Consider the following 16,434-nt stretch of genomic DNA (forward strand, 5'->3'; position numbering starts at 1 on the left):
TTCCAGCCAAGATGGGAGAAAATTATGCCTCTGCCTTACACGAGGTGAACTCCACGGAAGATTAGTTCAAGAATGTGCTTGCTGCTCCAATAACCAAAATTGAATTCATGGTCTCCAAATTCATTGAATGTGCAACAAAAGAAAAGAATTGGGGAAATGAACTTCTAGAAGGTAGTTTGTTATGATCCCATGTGGCATCTTTTTTTCTTATTGGAGGAGTTTTCCTCCAAGTTTGTGCCAAATGGATGTCACATTCCCATTGGCGAATATTTAATAATTTGCAATAAGATTAGGTTTTCATGTAACAAGCCCTAATTAGGGTTTAGGTGGTAGGAAAAGTCCGTCCTCTCTCAATCAGTGGGGTAAGAAAAGTCTAATCTCCTCCTTGCTCAGTCAATGCCCTCTCCAAAGTCCGATCCATGATAGGAGGCCTTTTGCTTAGCAAGATGAACATTTTAAAGATGAATAATTGATATTTGATGAAATTGAAGTGATTGGGTAAGGGAGGCTAACATTCTTTTATGCATAGTCAATGCCCTATCAAAAGCCCGATCTTCTCAATCAATGCTCTATCAAGCCCACAACCTCCCAAGGTAATAGCTAGTGCTAGATGAGATCCCTGCCCAAGGATAGAGGAAGATATTTAAGTTAATGATCAAGCTAGTGATGAAGGGAAGAGCAATTCAAGGCGTTAGTATGAAAGGAAGATCAAGAAAGATCATCAACAAACTCGAAGGCACAATCAATGCCTCCCAGGGAGTCCGAACTTTTCTAGTCAGTGGGGTAGCAAAAGTTCAATCTTTCTTGTGTCTCAATCAATGCCTCCCAGAGAGTCCGAACTTTTCTAGTCAGTGTGGTAGCAAAAGTTCAATCTTTCTTGTGTCTCAATCAGTGCCCTAGCAAAAGTCTGATCCATCCCAGTCAGTTCTCAAGTGAGTCCGAACCTTTTTATGCTTATCCAAATCAGCGATGAGGTATGTTAGAGTGCTTATGATCAAAAAGGCCCCGCCTAAAAAGGATATAAATGTTTTAATTCAAATGTGAAAAGGTAATACAAGTTGGCTTTGTCTTGAAATTCTCAATGGGAAAACATTTAACAAACATCAAGTCGGTCTAATGCAATTAAAAGACACGCCTTACGTCTCTATAAAGGTTGGATTAATCATTCCATTGGATCAATCCACAATTCCATGCTTCATGTGCAGCGATTCTATCCAAGCAAGGTGATCTTACATTATCAAGTGGCAGCAATTTTGATAAAGGGAATTCTTTCAACACTCAGCTCATTCAAGGACAATTTATTCATCATTGCAAATCAGCGAATTCATTCAAGAACAGCGATTCTACATCTTCAAGAACAGAGATCAATACCCAAGATCAGCGAGTTCAAGACAAACATTAGCATTTGGCATCATTCCCATAGTGAAATTGCATCAATACAAGCGCAATTTCGCCAAACTGGAGGACCAATTTGAAGTCACCAAGTTGTTTAGAAATTGTTTGTAGGTAGAACATGGCAGCCCCGAAGGCAGTAGTCTCAAGGCAAACCCTCATCAAGGAGAACTCAAGAGGAGTAATGCCCGAAACCAAGATTACATCATTGTGGAGCAATGTAGGAGACAGCAATCTCGGACAAATCGACATGAAAAAGTTCCAAGGTCCCTTATACACAAGCAAGCCATCCGGATTTTCAAAGAAGGTGATCGAGAGCGGATATTGAATGCATCAGGTTTTCTCCCAGCCATCAAATGCAATGAATTGATAGTCAAATGTGCCAAACATTATGATGCCAGTACTAGAACGATAGTAGCACCTGATGGTAGAGTACTTGCTTACCTATTTGAGACAGCCATCAACGAATGATTCCACATCCAGGATCACAAAGGCATGGTCTACAAGAGTAAAAGCGCACATGAAATCTATGATGATGATCACGACAGATGTTGGAGTATAATCAACAAGTATTGAGTATTGAAGAGAAGACCCGACTAATCAAAGGTTCCCAGCAGGCACAAAATTGATTTCAAGGAAGAGTTTGGTGATTTGATCACTCTAATCAACCGAGTTACAGAAAGTCCTCAAGCATATCACTTTGAGAAATGGATATTCTACTGCATAAAAATAGTGTCCACTGGAAGAGAGAGAATCAACAGGGCAAGAATAATAAGCAACAACCTTGACATACAGTTGAAGAGGCCAGAGCTCATGAATATGCAGGATTAATGTATAATGGTCCAGTCAGAATGAGAGTGGGAGAGATAAGAGCATGTGTATCCTATACCCAGCTACACTACCCTGGCAAACCACATTACAGGAGGGTGAACGACGCTTTCACCATGCACTTGACAAGGACATTGCAAGGTGGCATCCATCAAAGACTATGCCTACAAGCAAAAGAGTTAGTAAAGAAATTGGTGCTTGGTATATCCAATTTCCCAAGTTCACCTACATCAGAATTCAAGGATGTTCTTGTCCGCCCTACATGCTACCATGCTATCCTACCGACAAGATAATATTGCTTCAGTTGGTGAGACAGTTGACCACATATGACAAAGTGCAAAAGAATAGACATAAGAGAGGAATTGCTTTTCCCATCTCAATCGAACAATCATTAGACGTGTGTCCATCCCTACAAGCGACGAAAAAAATAGAAAAAGACTTGAGGTCCCACTTCCTTATCCCATAATTCTCTAGAGAAAAATTTAATCATTACGGTAACATGAGAAGAACTAATGGAAGAAGACACAAACACAAGCTACAGTTGGAAGACTATTGGATAAATCCTCAAGATAACTTTGAGATAAGAAGGAAGATAAGCTCAAGGCTACCAACCAACATCATCAGGATAATCAAGCACAAGATAGTGGAAAATGCCTCCAACCGGTATACGAGCGAGAGGAAGACAAGAAAGTAGAGGTCAATTGGATTGATGTGGAGATCACCGATCTAAAAGACTTGATGAAGCCAATTTTAGTATACACACAACGATGGGTAGATATCCAAATCCAAAAGATGAAGAGTCGGAACGTACAGCTGACTTTCGAATCGATGGGAGAGATAGAATCATCTGATGAGGATATAGAAAGCACAAGCATAAGCGCAAGCGCCACCCAATCAGCTCACTCCAAAGTTTCAAAGAGGAAAGAAAACTATAAGGAAGGACCCTCACACAAGAAGCATAAATCAAATTCAAGTCGTCCTTCTACTAGTACTTCTTCCATACAATGTGTAGAGATGAATCAAGCAATTGATAAGGAGAGTCAATCAGCTAGAGGAAGCATAGATCACGGAGTGAATGAATCCATGGAATCTACAATCCAAAATAGCTGATGTGAAAAGATAGACAAAGGGAAACAACCCCAAGTTCAAGACAATTCAGTCCCACATGAGCAAGCTAATAGCAAGGCAGGTGAAGATGATTATGTGGATATAGAGAATGAAGATGAAGAAGTAACCTCTCCACCCCAAGAAGATCAACAGCTCAAGGAGGTGCAAGTTGGAGAAGAGAAATCTGCTATCCCAACATGGCTTAAGGAAAGATTAGCAAAGGAAGTCAGAGTGATAGAACAGAAGCCTCAAGATGACTTCGACGGTTTCCTAAACAAAGCTCAAGAGACAGTTGAAAAGAAGAAGGCTACTAAAATGTCAAAGATAACAAAGGACAGTACAGGTTCTCAAGTGATACAGATTGCCACTCCAAGAGTAGACAAACTTGAAGATGAGATCACAACGGAAGAGTATAATTTGGAGACTATCGACTTAGGTCCTCCCACCACTAAATAGGCAATGAAAGACTTGAATGATGTAGTGAAAACAGTTCATGATATGTTGAAGTTGGAAGTAGAGAAGAACAAGAAACTAGAGAAAGAAGTGATTGCGTTCAGAAGCTACCTGCAGCAGTTCAAGGAACCGCTAAGGCAACATGATCCTTCAAGCACGTCACCACCGCTGCTTCATCCAAACTCAGTTGATAATTTAGAGAAAATGAGAACTTCAGCTCACCTGATGGAGAGGTGGATAAATAAATCTTTCACGAAGGCGAATGCATTTGCGAAGGAGCTAGTAAGGATATTTGATAAAGTCGCAAGTGTTCTTGAAAGAACTCAATTCCTCATGGCAGCTTATGATACTTTCGTTTTCACCAGAGATCACACCATGCCACGACTACAAGCAATGAAGAGTTTACCTAAGCAGACTTTAGTGAACGGAGGAGTGTTGAAAGATGGATATTCACCTGATTTTCAGCAATGGTATAACTTGATCGGAATCCAGAAGATCATCTTTGAGAATATCAGTAGTGGTTGCACACAAGTAGACAATGCAATAAACTTGATACATGATAAGATTGTGGCAGTGCGACCAGGGGGCGCGTTTCTTGGGAAAAATGAGGCGTCCCGAAAACAGAAATGTCTCGAGGAAGGGAGGACGGCAGGGGACACCTCATGTATTAACTATGACATTACATCATGTATATGAATTGATGAATTTCAACTCTCATTTAAACACTTAATTCAACTCAATTGCTATCTATAATGTATATGATGAATGATTTATCAATGTTAGCATATGAATTTTTGAAATTTCCCTATATATTTTAAATTTTCCCTATTTTTTATATAGCCGTTCCCTCATCCTCAAAAATGGCAAAAAAAAATCATCTTGGAAACCCGTTTCCTTGTGTCCCCGTCCCGGAAACTCGAGGTAACATAGGATTGTGGAGGTAGCCAAAATCATACTTGAGAAGGAGATGAATGAAGTAATTCACATAGATGTCGATCAGTTGATTGATACAATGAAAGTCATATTCTTTGGGACAGCTGGTACACCTTCGGACAAGCAGCTAGACGACATACACTCATTCATGATACTTGCCAGCAAGACTAAAGATTTTGGGCCAAGATGGGAGAAAACCTCTGCCTCTGCCTTAAACAAGGTGAGCTTCATGGAAGATCAATTGAAGAACATGCCTGCTGCTCCGATAACCAAAATTGAAATCATGGTGTCCAAATCCGCTGAATTTGCAACAAAAGAAAAGGATAAGGAACACAAAGTTCTAGAAGATTGTTTGTTATGATCCCATGTGGCATCTTTTTTACTTATTGGAGGAGTTTTCCTCAAAGTTTGTGCCAAATGAATGTCACGTTCACATTGGCTGATATTTAATAATTTGCAATAATTTTGATGTAACAAACCCTAATTAGGGTTTAGGTGGTAAGATCTTGGCCCTTGAGTTTGATTTAATCTTGGCCATTTATTGTATTTGGGAGCACTATATAAGCCCTACTCTCATTTGTAAAGGATAGATTAGAAGAGTTTTGAAGAATTATTGTTTCATGTTGCCAGAAATAATAGTCATTGAAGCGTTGGTGAATTATTGTGTTTTGGAGCATTTGCTTGTTTCTTCATCCTTTTATGAGCGAAATTAATATTGAAAAAGACAAAAAAAGATAGAATAGAATTTTCTTTAAGTATTTAGACGAATGAAAGACTCATGTGCATGATTGATACTGAAGCTCTCATTGTTCATACTACTAATATATCATCGATGGTGAAGTATCTTGTGTAGTCGACTAAACTTATTTTAGCCAAGCTTAACTTCAATTACTACTTCCCCATTGATATGCTTCATCTTGAGGGTATTCATGTTTGTGGTAGTGATTTGAAAATCATTAGCTATTCCTAGAAGATCGCACTAGCCTTGTGAAGATGTTCATTGTATGTCACAGAAAAGCTCAATTGAGCTCACTTGAAGTTGTATGTCACTCTTGCATTCTTAGTGTTAGTTTAGCATTCCTAAACCTTACTCCTTTTTCACTTTTTTATCAAGATCATTGGTAATAGTAGGAAATAGCTATATTGCAACATCATTCGTGAAACAACATTCCTTGAGATTAAGAAGTTTCATCTCCTAGAACAATTATGTAAGTCCCCTTGGAGGAGCAGAAAAACAAGTCAAACCATTGAAGCTATCCAACACATCAAGACCTGACATTGTAAACCTTGGAGTTGGCTCAAGTGATCACATAGTTCAGCATTTGAGAAGTCTTTTTTCAAGAGAGGATAGAGTATTCAATACTTTATCCTGTGTTCAATCATACATAAAACACACATCAACAAGTCGCATCCACATCCCTGGAGTCTACTATTCACATTACTCATCTCCTATCACTTCCTTTTCAAATATCAATTTTACACTTTGTCCCCCCTTAGCTTGTCACTGATATAGCCAAAAGGGTGATATCAGATTTCAGTAATTGGTGCTAAAGCAATTGAAATCTCATCAACCATAAAATTCAAAATTTTTAATTCCCATGACAAAAGGAAATACTACACAATTATCTTATGTCTAGCTTTGCAAAGATATAGCATGTACACAACAATCATCTCCATACTAATGTGATATGGGAGTCCAGGGCTCAGCCATTCATTGCTATGTCTATCACAAGCTTAAACAAACAAGAACAAGTTTAATAATTACATCATTAAAAAAAACCAAGCTTATATACGACCTTCAGGGTGCCACATCAAAAGCAACATGTCATGCCACCAAGATTACAAGGTACTCATACGAATTATAGTGCTAAGACACAAAAATCCATCTTATGGAATACTATTGCCCAAAAATTCAAATACATAGCTTTGCAAGCTTATACCGAAGAGAGAATTTGCTAATTATATAAGGTATCATGCATTGAATAGAGGCATCTACCATAGGGAAGAAGTTGGGCATTACCAAACTCTAGTAGCACAAGTTTCCTAATGCAATCTGGACCTCTTCTCCCTAGCAAGACATCTGTCTTTAAATCAGATGGTAATGTAGTCATGTCCTAGACATCAACATGGAATCCAAAGATCCCATCATAGTTGAACACTAGAGAAGCCAAATACTACACTCCCAATCATCTAACAATGAGTATCAAACATTACTTTCCGAGCCTGATTCTTGAACCACTTAGTAGTAAATGCAGTCTTGTATTGGTCTGATTCTTGGACCAAGATCTGATTGTAGCCTGAATACCCATCCAAGAATGAAAATCTTTCCGAGCCACTAACTTTTTGGAGAATCTGCTCCATAGAGGGAAGGGGATAGTGATCCTTGAGGGAGGCTCTATTGAGATCACTAAAGTCTACACATAGTCTAATTTCCCCATTCTTCTTTCTTACACGGACAAGGTTGGCCACTGTTGTGACCATTTCACACATCGCCCCATCAGCATGGGGACCCCCTCTTCTTTTTTGGGTCTTGTTTTCTTTTAGCTTAGTTTTTTCTCTGCTTGCTAGGTGTTTTGAGTGAGTTAGTGGTTGTCCGGGCTGGATAGCTGACCTAGGGTTTCCTTCACATAGCTCAACTAGGGTTTCTTTCAAAGCCAAATTTGCCCTGGGCTTGGGAAAGTCATGTGTTGTCTGCCTTGAACCCTGATGTAATCTTAGAGGGATCTTGCCTTTGAGGAGATGGAAAATGTATAGATTGTATAAAGAGGTTGAAAGGGTTGAGTCTGGGGCAAGGTCATGTCAAATTCAAGGTAAATTGAGCCAAGAATAGGAATTTCACTCCTGACCCTTCCAGAGGGTCCAGAGCGAATTCCTCTATATGACACTCCACCTTGACCCAAATTACGAGCTAGCCCATTCCCAGGCTTGAGTGAAGGCAAAACACTTGTTTGAGTGAAGAAATGTGGAAAATGAAGATAGGATTGGAGCCTAAGGAAGAATTTCGGTCCTGACCCTTCCAAAGGGTCCAAAGCGAAATTCATATAAGACCCTATTTTCTTCACAAAGTCTCCAAATGAATGCCAAGTTGAGCTTGATAATGATTGAAGGAGGCCTAACAAGTTATATCCAAGCCAAGGAAAGGAGAAAGGAAGTGAGAAATGAGCCTAAAATGAAAATTTCGCTTCTGACCCTTCCAAAGGGTCTAGAGCAAAATTTCCATATCCTCTACTTTTCTCTTTGACATGACCAAATTTGTAACTCCTAAGGCATGGTTTGAAGGACTTTGATGCATATTTGCCTTTGAAAGGAGGTTTGAGGCAATGAAATGGTGAAAATCAACCTAGAATGAGAATTTCACTCCTGAACCTTCCAAAGGGTCTAGAGCGAAATCCTCAATTTGACCCCCTATTTTGCCTAAGACGTTGAAAAGTGAGGATTTTGAGCTAAGTAGATGGCAAATAGACTTGATGGTGGTAAAGAGAGGTGAATTTGATCAAGTTTGAAGGTGGATTGGATGAAAGAAGTGTGAAACCAACCTAGAATGTGAATTTCACTCCTGACCCTTCCAAAGGGTCCAAAGCGAAAACCCCCATAAACACTATTTTCTTCCTTGCTTAGACTAAAAACCTTGTTCCTTGGACATAGTGGGGGTAAATGGACATGTTCTTTGATGCAAGTATTGTCATTGATGTCAAATTAATTGAAAGCAAAAAGCATCTAAAATGACATCACAGAAAGAATGAAAGTATCTAAAATATATCCTAGAGTCGGGTGTTGGTTTGGAAGTTTCCTGGCAAATCTGCACGATGAAGCAGAAGATTACAGTCAGCATGGTTCATATCTATATCATTATCGGAAGGCAAAAATCAAAATCAAATGAAAACTATTAATGGAAAGACTTTATACATAATCCGATATATTTATTACCCGATATATAATATGGAAAGACTTTATAATTATCGGCAAATATATTAATATAGCGGCAAGTTTATTACAGCGAAAAAATGTTTTGATGGCGGATATATTAACCAAGTATTTTTGACGGCGCCTCATGAGCTTTAATATATTGAACAATATTATCGGCGGCACACTTTAAATTAATTAAAGCGGAGATAGACATGGAGCGGCAAAATTAGAAGTGTTGTATAGGGGCTTATATTCATCACATATTATCAACGGTATTAAACCAAAAATAAATCACAACGGCAAAAATTATTAAACTATGTGTTTAGCGGAACTTACTTAATATCAGCTGGGAGAAAATAATATCGTAAATAAATTGCATACCTTATTTTTACGATACATATTATCGGGCTTCATTAAGTTCGATGGTTTGTTTATTATGAAAAAGTATTGTCTAAGGTATCTTGGCATAAGAGTTTATTAATATAAACAAAAGTCTTTGGCAAACAAATACTCCCGTAAAAAGTTTATTAATAGAATTTAACAAAAATTTATTGAAATATTGAAGGATATGACTTTTCAAACTAAAAGTCATGTTGGTTTGCAACCGATGGAACTAGCACATATATATATGAATTTTTAAAAAATGCTTTGAGTGGGAAGTTGATATGCTAGATATATATACTATGTATAAAACTGTGGATTTTTGAAAGTATACCTCACGTAGGTGAAGTAAGAGGTGTGCAAAGAGAAACATGAACAATCAGTCCTAAAAGAGCATAAGTATAGAATATAATAGCAGATATATAAACTTAGCACACGCAGAATTGAAATGAAGAGTAAGGCAGATTTATGATCAGCTTACAACAGACTTAAGAAAGAAATTGTGACATATTTGTATGAAGATGTGTATGCAAATTTAAAGAGTGTTACCATTGTCCATCATCCATTGTTACAGCAACATGTTCAAGATGGAAAATTAGATTTGTGAAGAGTGAGTTGGTGCTCACAATTTCAGCAGAGAGAGTTGGTGCTTCCAGTGGGTTGGTGCTCACAAAACAGAGTTCGGGGGTTGGTGCTTCCAGTGGGTTGGTGCTCACAAAACAGAGTTTGGGGGTTGGTGCTTCCAATGGGTTGGTGCTCACAAAACAAAGTTAGGGAGTTGGTGCTTCCAGTGGGTTGGTGCTCACAAAATTGTAAAAGAAGAAACATAAATATATAGCATTCATTTCCAGCGGTTTTCTCCTGCATTGGATTTCCACTTAAATCTTTGTGTTATTGTGTTCATATGCAAAAAATTTTGGTGATTGATTCTATCATATAAAATATTGAATTGAAAAGTTTCATTATACTGATTCACCCCCCCCCTCTCAGTATAACTGTGTGCTCTTCATTCTTGCCTTAGGAAGTGAATGTGTTGGTGTAAATAATTATTCATCATGGATATTACTACACTTTACTTAAGTTTACTTAGGTACATGCATTTAATAGTTCTTTGGGTATGAGACACTTGGGTGTTTGTGCCACATTGGGATGGTGTGTGTAGGAGAATTTCCACCTTTTATGGTGTTGATCTTATCTTGTTGTTACACTCCACGTTTAGTGGATGATCCACCTCATGTGGAATATTATATTATTTCTCCTACCTACCCACACCTATTTCCTACCTACCCTTGTTTCTTATTGAGTCACATGTCATGTTTGTGTGCTCACATATCCCTAGCCTTGCCTATATAAGAAGGCTCATCTACATTGTTTGTACGAGCAATCAATCTATATCTTGTAATGATCCAATTGATCATATTTTGCATCTTGATACAATACAGTTTATTCCTATCATCTATTTTGTCTCTCTTATTTGTGCTTTCCATTGCCTCTTAATCTTGGCAAAATCTCACAGAATGAAAGCATTGAAAAGTGAGGATTTTGTCCAAGATTGGGAATTTCACTCTTGACCCTTCCAAAGGGTTCCGAGGCGAAAACCTTATTTGCTTCCTTGTTTAGGCCAATATTTTAGCTCCTTGGGCATATTTGGAAATGGATTAACATGTCTTTGCCTTTTGAAGTGATGGAATGTGAAGGAGTGAAGGATTTTTTGTCCAAGACATGAATTTTACTCCCAACCCTTCCAAAGGGTCCAGAGCGAAATTCTTGAAAACACCTATTTTTCCTTGGAGGAGGTCAAATCCTTGGTTTTTATGGCGTGGATGGAAGTGGAGTGATGAGTCCTTGCCTTTTGAGGTAGATTGGAGTTGAAAAAAATAAGAAATGAGCTCAAATTATGAATTTTGCTCCTGACCCTTCCAAAGGGTCTAAAACGAAATTCCCAAAATCTCTTTTTTCTTCCAAATTTTGTGTCAAGACCAGAGAAACGAATATCGCCTGGACTCGCTTGGACTCGACGAGTCCGAGTGTGAGTCACCCTCACCGAGTCCTGGGGACTCGGACTCAGACTCTGCCGAGTCCAGGAGCCAGACTCGCCAGACTCGCCGAGTTTGGCGAGTTTGGCCCAAACTCGCCAAACTCGGCGAGTCCCGTGCCTGGGACTCGGCCGGCGGCGAAGTCAATGAAAAGTTAAAAAAAAAACAATTTTAAATGGTTTTTTTGACTTTTTTTTTGTGTTATTTTTGTTTTATACCTAAAAGTGACTTTCATTTCATTCATTTGCAAAAATAGGAGGAGTAAAGTGAGATAAAAAGAATAACAAGGGTGCATTGAAGAAAAACCAGCAAGGAAGATTTCTTCAATTTCTTCAATTTTCTTCAAGAGTTCTAAGAGGTAACATTGTTTTTTGAGATTTTTTTGTTTCTTATATGCAAAAATTCATTTTTCTATTCTTTTTTTTTTGAAAGTTTTACATTTTATTCCAAAATCTTTTCTATGTTACTATGTAGGCCCAGGGTTTGTAATTTTATTTTTTTTAAAGTAGGGTTTGACAAACCCTACAATTTAAAAAAAAAAAAATTGCAAACCCTACTTTAGTTTTTTTGAAAAAAATGTTCAATGAGAATGAAATTATGAATGCACAACACAGAATGAATGTCTTAATTTATTTTTGCATTTGTAATGTTTTATTGCAGCAACCTTCACATTCTTATTTGCCTCAAGTTTCACAAAACAATCATACAATGTCCTCTTCTAGACCTCCCATTAGAAAGGACCCTGCTTGGAAATATCATGAGGATTTTCTAGGGCAAAGAAAAGGTTAAACAAAGTGTATATTTTGCAAAACAATATTCCATGGACGCATATATAGATTGAAATACCATATTGCTGGTGTGCGTGGGCATGATGCCGACCCATGCACAAAAGCAGTCACTGAGGCCGTACGTGATTGCTATGTAATGGTTGAAGAAATTGAAAGGAAAAGGAAAGAAAAAGAGGATCTCACAGTCATTGGGAGACATGCACCTTTAGGAACAGGGACACAATTAGGTTGTGTTGGAGGGCCTTCTTCCTTACCTTCATATCGTCCCACTCATTTTGCTACTACTCATGCTTCCGGTTCTGCTTCTATAAGTGCCAGTGCCAGTGCCTCTGCCCCTTCTCATGTTCCTAGCACTGGCAGTGGTAGTGGGAGTGTTAGCATTGGACCTAGGATTCGTAAATCTAGGTTGGATACCTTTTTTGCACCTCGCACTACTCCTGGGTCCCAACAGTCACTTGAGAGCATGGGTTGAAACAAGGAGGTCCATGATGCTGCTAAAATGGCAGTTGGCAAATTTTGGATCTATGGCAGTATTCCATTCTTCACAGCCAGGTAAATGTTTTATGTTTGATTGTTTTAATTTTTATAATTTGATTGTTCGTATTAATTTTTGTTGTATATAGTTCATTATACATAGTACATACTTATCTCATTAAAATTATTTGTGACAGGTCACCTTATTGGCAAGAAATGGTTGATGCCCTTACCATTTGTGGGGCGGGGTTCAAAGCCCCTTCTGAGTTTGATTTGAGGGGACCCATTTTGACTGAATTGGTGAATGATGTGAAGAAAGAATTGGGTGATCAATGCCAAATATGGAGCACTAAAGGTTGCACCATCATGACTGATGGTTGGACAGACAGGAGAAATAGAACTCTCCTTAATTTTCTTGTTTCTTCCGCAGGTGATTGATTAATTTTAGTTTCATTTAGGCATTAATTTTTTATTTTTCATTTAATGATTTATTGAATGATCATTGATCTTGCTTTATTTTTTTATTTCAGGGGGCACAGTTTTCATCAAGTCTATTGATGCCTCCGCCCATTGCAAGAATGCCACCTACCTATGTGAGCAGATAGAGGAGGTGATTAATGAGGTGGGTGAAGAGAACATGGTACAGGTGGTGACTGACAATGCACCAAATTATGTTGCTGCAGGTAAACTTTTGATTACAAACTAATTTTGTTTGCAAATTAATTTCTATTTTGTAACCTCATTAATTACAATGCAACAAATTATGTTGTTGCAGGCAGACTATTGATGGAGAGGCGCCCATCTATAGTTTGGACTCCATGTGCCGCCCATTGCATTGACCTCATGTTAGAGGATATTGGAAAACTTCCATGGGTCAAGACATGTGTAGAAAAGGCAAGAAATGTGTGCAAATTTGTATATAATCATTCATGGGTGTTGGCTCTTATGAGACAATACACAGAGCATAAGGAGTTAGCTCCTCCAGGAATCACAAGATTTGCCACAAACTTCATCACATTGCAGTCCATGCTTCGTTGTAAGATGGCCTTGAGACGTATGATTGTTGGTGAGGAGTGGTCTTCCTCATCCTATGCTGCCACCCCAGCAGGGAAAGATATGGCAGACTGCATTTTTGATGAGCGAGGCTTTTGGAGCCCTTGTGATGAGATAGTGAAGGTAATTTTTTTATAAATTCTACAATTTTTATTTAACTTTTTGTTTTATAACTTATTCATCATATTCTCTTATTTGCTCATGTTTTAAATTACACAATATTTTCAATTTTACAGTTTGTTAAGCCCTTGGTGGTTTTGTTGCGAGTTGCGGATGGAGAAAAGCCCGCAATGGGCTACATATATGAGGGCATGGATAGGGCGAAAGAGGGCATCAAATCTATCTATGCAGGAGATGAGAGCAAGTATGGTCCCATTTGGCAGATCATTGATAAGAGATGGCATCATCAGCTTCATAGGCCCATCCATGCAGCAGCCTATTATTTGAATCCGGCATTCCATTTTAGCCCTACTTTCAGGGCTGATGCGGAGGTCCTTGATGGGCTATACTCAGTCATGGAGAAGATGGCACCTGTTGGTTGTACTCAGACAGATCTTATGCGAGAGCTACAATTGTTCTCAAATGCACAAGGGGAGACCTTTTCTCGTCCTATCGCCAAAGAAAGTAGGACAACTATGATGCCAGGTAAAAATAAATTGTAAGGCTTAATTTTAGTTTTATTGTATATTGTTAAATGAGTTTATGAGAGACTGATTTTATTTATTTTTCTCATTTCAAACTCAGATAATTGGTGGAGCTTTTTTGGCCCAACAACACCAAATCTTCAGAAGTTGGCCATTCGCATCTTGAGCCAACCATGCAGTGCATCTAGTTGTGAGCGCAATTGGAGTATGTTTGAGCACATACACTCCAAGAGGCGCAATAGATTATCCGTGGAGAAGATGAATGATCTTATCTTTGTTCACTACAACCTCCGCCTGAGAATGAGAAAGAATGCATTAGCTGACATCTCTCCTATCATTCTAGATGAGGTTGATCCTGAGGCAGAGTGGGCCATTGAGACAGATCCTGTGGCTGTCTTTAGTGATGATGACACTGATTGGATCGACCAGGTAGATATAGAGGCTGAGGCTGTAGCCATGGCAGAGGAGGAGCAGAGAGCACGAGCAGAGAGAGGAGATTCAGAGGCAGATGGTGATAGTGACACAGATGGTGACAGTGGCACAGATGTTTCCTGATGTTGGTGAGCATGGTGTGGTGTCACGAGGAGCGGCTATGGCTGCCCAATCATCTATGACCTACCTTAGACGCCTTCGTAGGGGGCCAGGGCCTTCATCGGAGCCGACGTCGGGGCCGGAGGGTGCAGACTCCTCTGCGCCATAGGCTTGTAGATGTATTTACCTTTGTTATTTGTATGGAACATTTGATGATGATCATATGATGACATGGATTTTTTATTCCATGAGTTTTGTAATATTGTATACATTTGACAATATTTATATATCTATGTTTGTTATTTCCTTCAGCTACAATTTGTGTTTATGCTTATGTGATAGATCATAGATGTATACTTGTGTATGTATTATGTAATGAAATGAGCCAAGTTTGATGATGTTATTGTGTCTTATTCAATAAAGGGTGCATGAAACAAGTTTTAAATCTTAAAAAATCTCTAAATTTTTTGAGTTTTTCACTTTCCCGAGTCCAGCCGAGTCTGGAGCCGAGTCTGACGCCGAGTCCCGAGTCCGAGTCCGATTTGGCCTTGCCGAGTCCGAGCCGAGTCCGAGTCCCGTTTCTTTGGTCAAGACAAACCTTGATCAAGTTGAAACGAGTTTGGAGATACCCCTAGGCATGCCCTTGAAAGGCTTATGGCCACCAAAAATGAAGATTTTGAGCTAGAACATGGATTTCGCTCCTGACCCTTCCAAATGGTCCAAAGCGAAATCCTAAATAGGTCCTGTCCCTAGCCATGGTTTTGAGCGAATTTCCCCTTTCAGGCCTTCCTAAGGACAAAACAAGTGTTGTCTTCATGAGAGAGGAATCTAAATGTGAAAATCATGACAATGCAAGGTAAGAAGGAAGTAAAATTCAACCTAAGGGAAGAAAATCGCTCCTGACCCTTCCAAAGGGTCAAGAGCGAATTTCTTCACCGGACACTATTCCTTGCTCCAAACTACACGCTAGTGCATTCCCAATCAATTTTGAAGCCTAAAGGACTTGTTCTTAATGACCTAAGGGATAAAGGATGAAGCTAAGTGAAGGAAAACAAGCAAATCTTGAATTTCACTCTTGACCCTTCCTAAGGGTCCAGAGCGAAATTCCCAAGATCACCTAATTTGCTCATGATGGAGGCTAAAATATGAATTCCTAGGCCTTGGTGGAAAGAAGACTAGTATATGCTTGCCTTGGAAAGCAATTTGGAGTAAAGAAATGATACAATTTGGACCTAATCACAAAAATCGCTCCTGACCCTTCCAAAGGGTCCAGGGCGAAGTCCTTTGAAATCCCTATTTTTCACCTTGATTGAAGGCAAATTGCGAGTTCATGATGGCAAGAACATTAAGAGGTTAAGGATCAAAATGGTGAAATAATGGAAAGATGGAGTGGATGGAGTAAAGTGGCAAACATTAAGTCTTGAAGACTACTTCAACATCCCCTAGACTTGCCTATGTCTCTTCAAAAGATTCACAAGCAAGTCGCATTCAAGACACATTTTTCCTCTCCTAAATTGCTAATCAAACCTCATTTTGAATTAAAAATGCAAATCCGCCTTGATTAAACACTTGTCAAATGGGCTAGAATTGATCTTTGAGCCATAAAATTCAAAAAATTCACTCTTTGCCACCCAATTATATTTTTTTTAAGCTTTATTGCTATGTCGGCCACCTTGGAGATGAAATTTTTAAATTATATTTGTTTATTTAAAAGGTTCGCCTCTTGGGGAAAAGGAAGAAAGCGCCCTATAAAGGAAAGTAAATTTTGCAAGCATTAATCATTCATTCATATTTTCTTCCTAAGCGAATTTGAGGAGCAGATTTGGAGCAGCGAATTACAACAGGTGTAGGCGAATTTCTGATCTAGGAAGGCTGGTCAAGGTCTAAATCTGCAAAGGCAGACCTGAC

General features: G+C 38.8%; 2 protein-coding genes across 2 annotated transcripts in view; one reads left to right on the forward strand and one right to left on the reverse strand.

Moving 5' to 3' along the window:
* The window catches only part of LOC131044712 (putative pentatricopeptide repeat-containing protein At5g59900), an 80,022-nt gene that overhangs the window by 16,777 nt on the left and 46,811 nt on the right, over positions 1-16,434 (reverse strand). The gene's annotated exons all lie outside the window — the stretch shown is intronic.
* LOC131038919 (uncharacterized) lies at positions 13,289-14,550 on the forward strand. The gene is made up of 3 exons (XM_059217468.1): positions 13,289-13,474; positions 13,588-13,996; positions 14,096-14,550. Exons 1-3 carry the CDS (start codon positions 13,325-13,327, stop codon positions 14,548-14,550), a joined length of 1,014 nt encoding a protein of 337 aa, XP_059073451.1. The 5' UTR covers positions 13,289-13,324.

Source organism: Cryptomeria japonica, chromosome 3 (genome assembly GCF_030272615.1).
Source record: "Cryptomeria japonica chromosome 3, Sugi_1.0, whole genome shotgun sequence".
Classification (NCBI taxonomy): domain Eukaryota; kingdom Viridiplantae; phylum Streptophyta; class Pinopsida; order Cupressales; family Cupressaceae; genus Cryptomeria; species Cryptomeria japonica.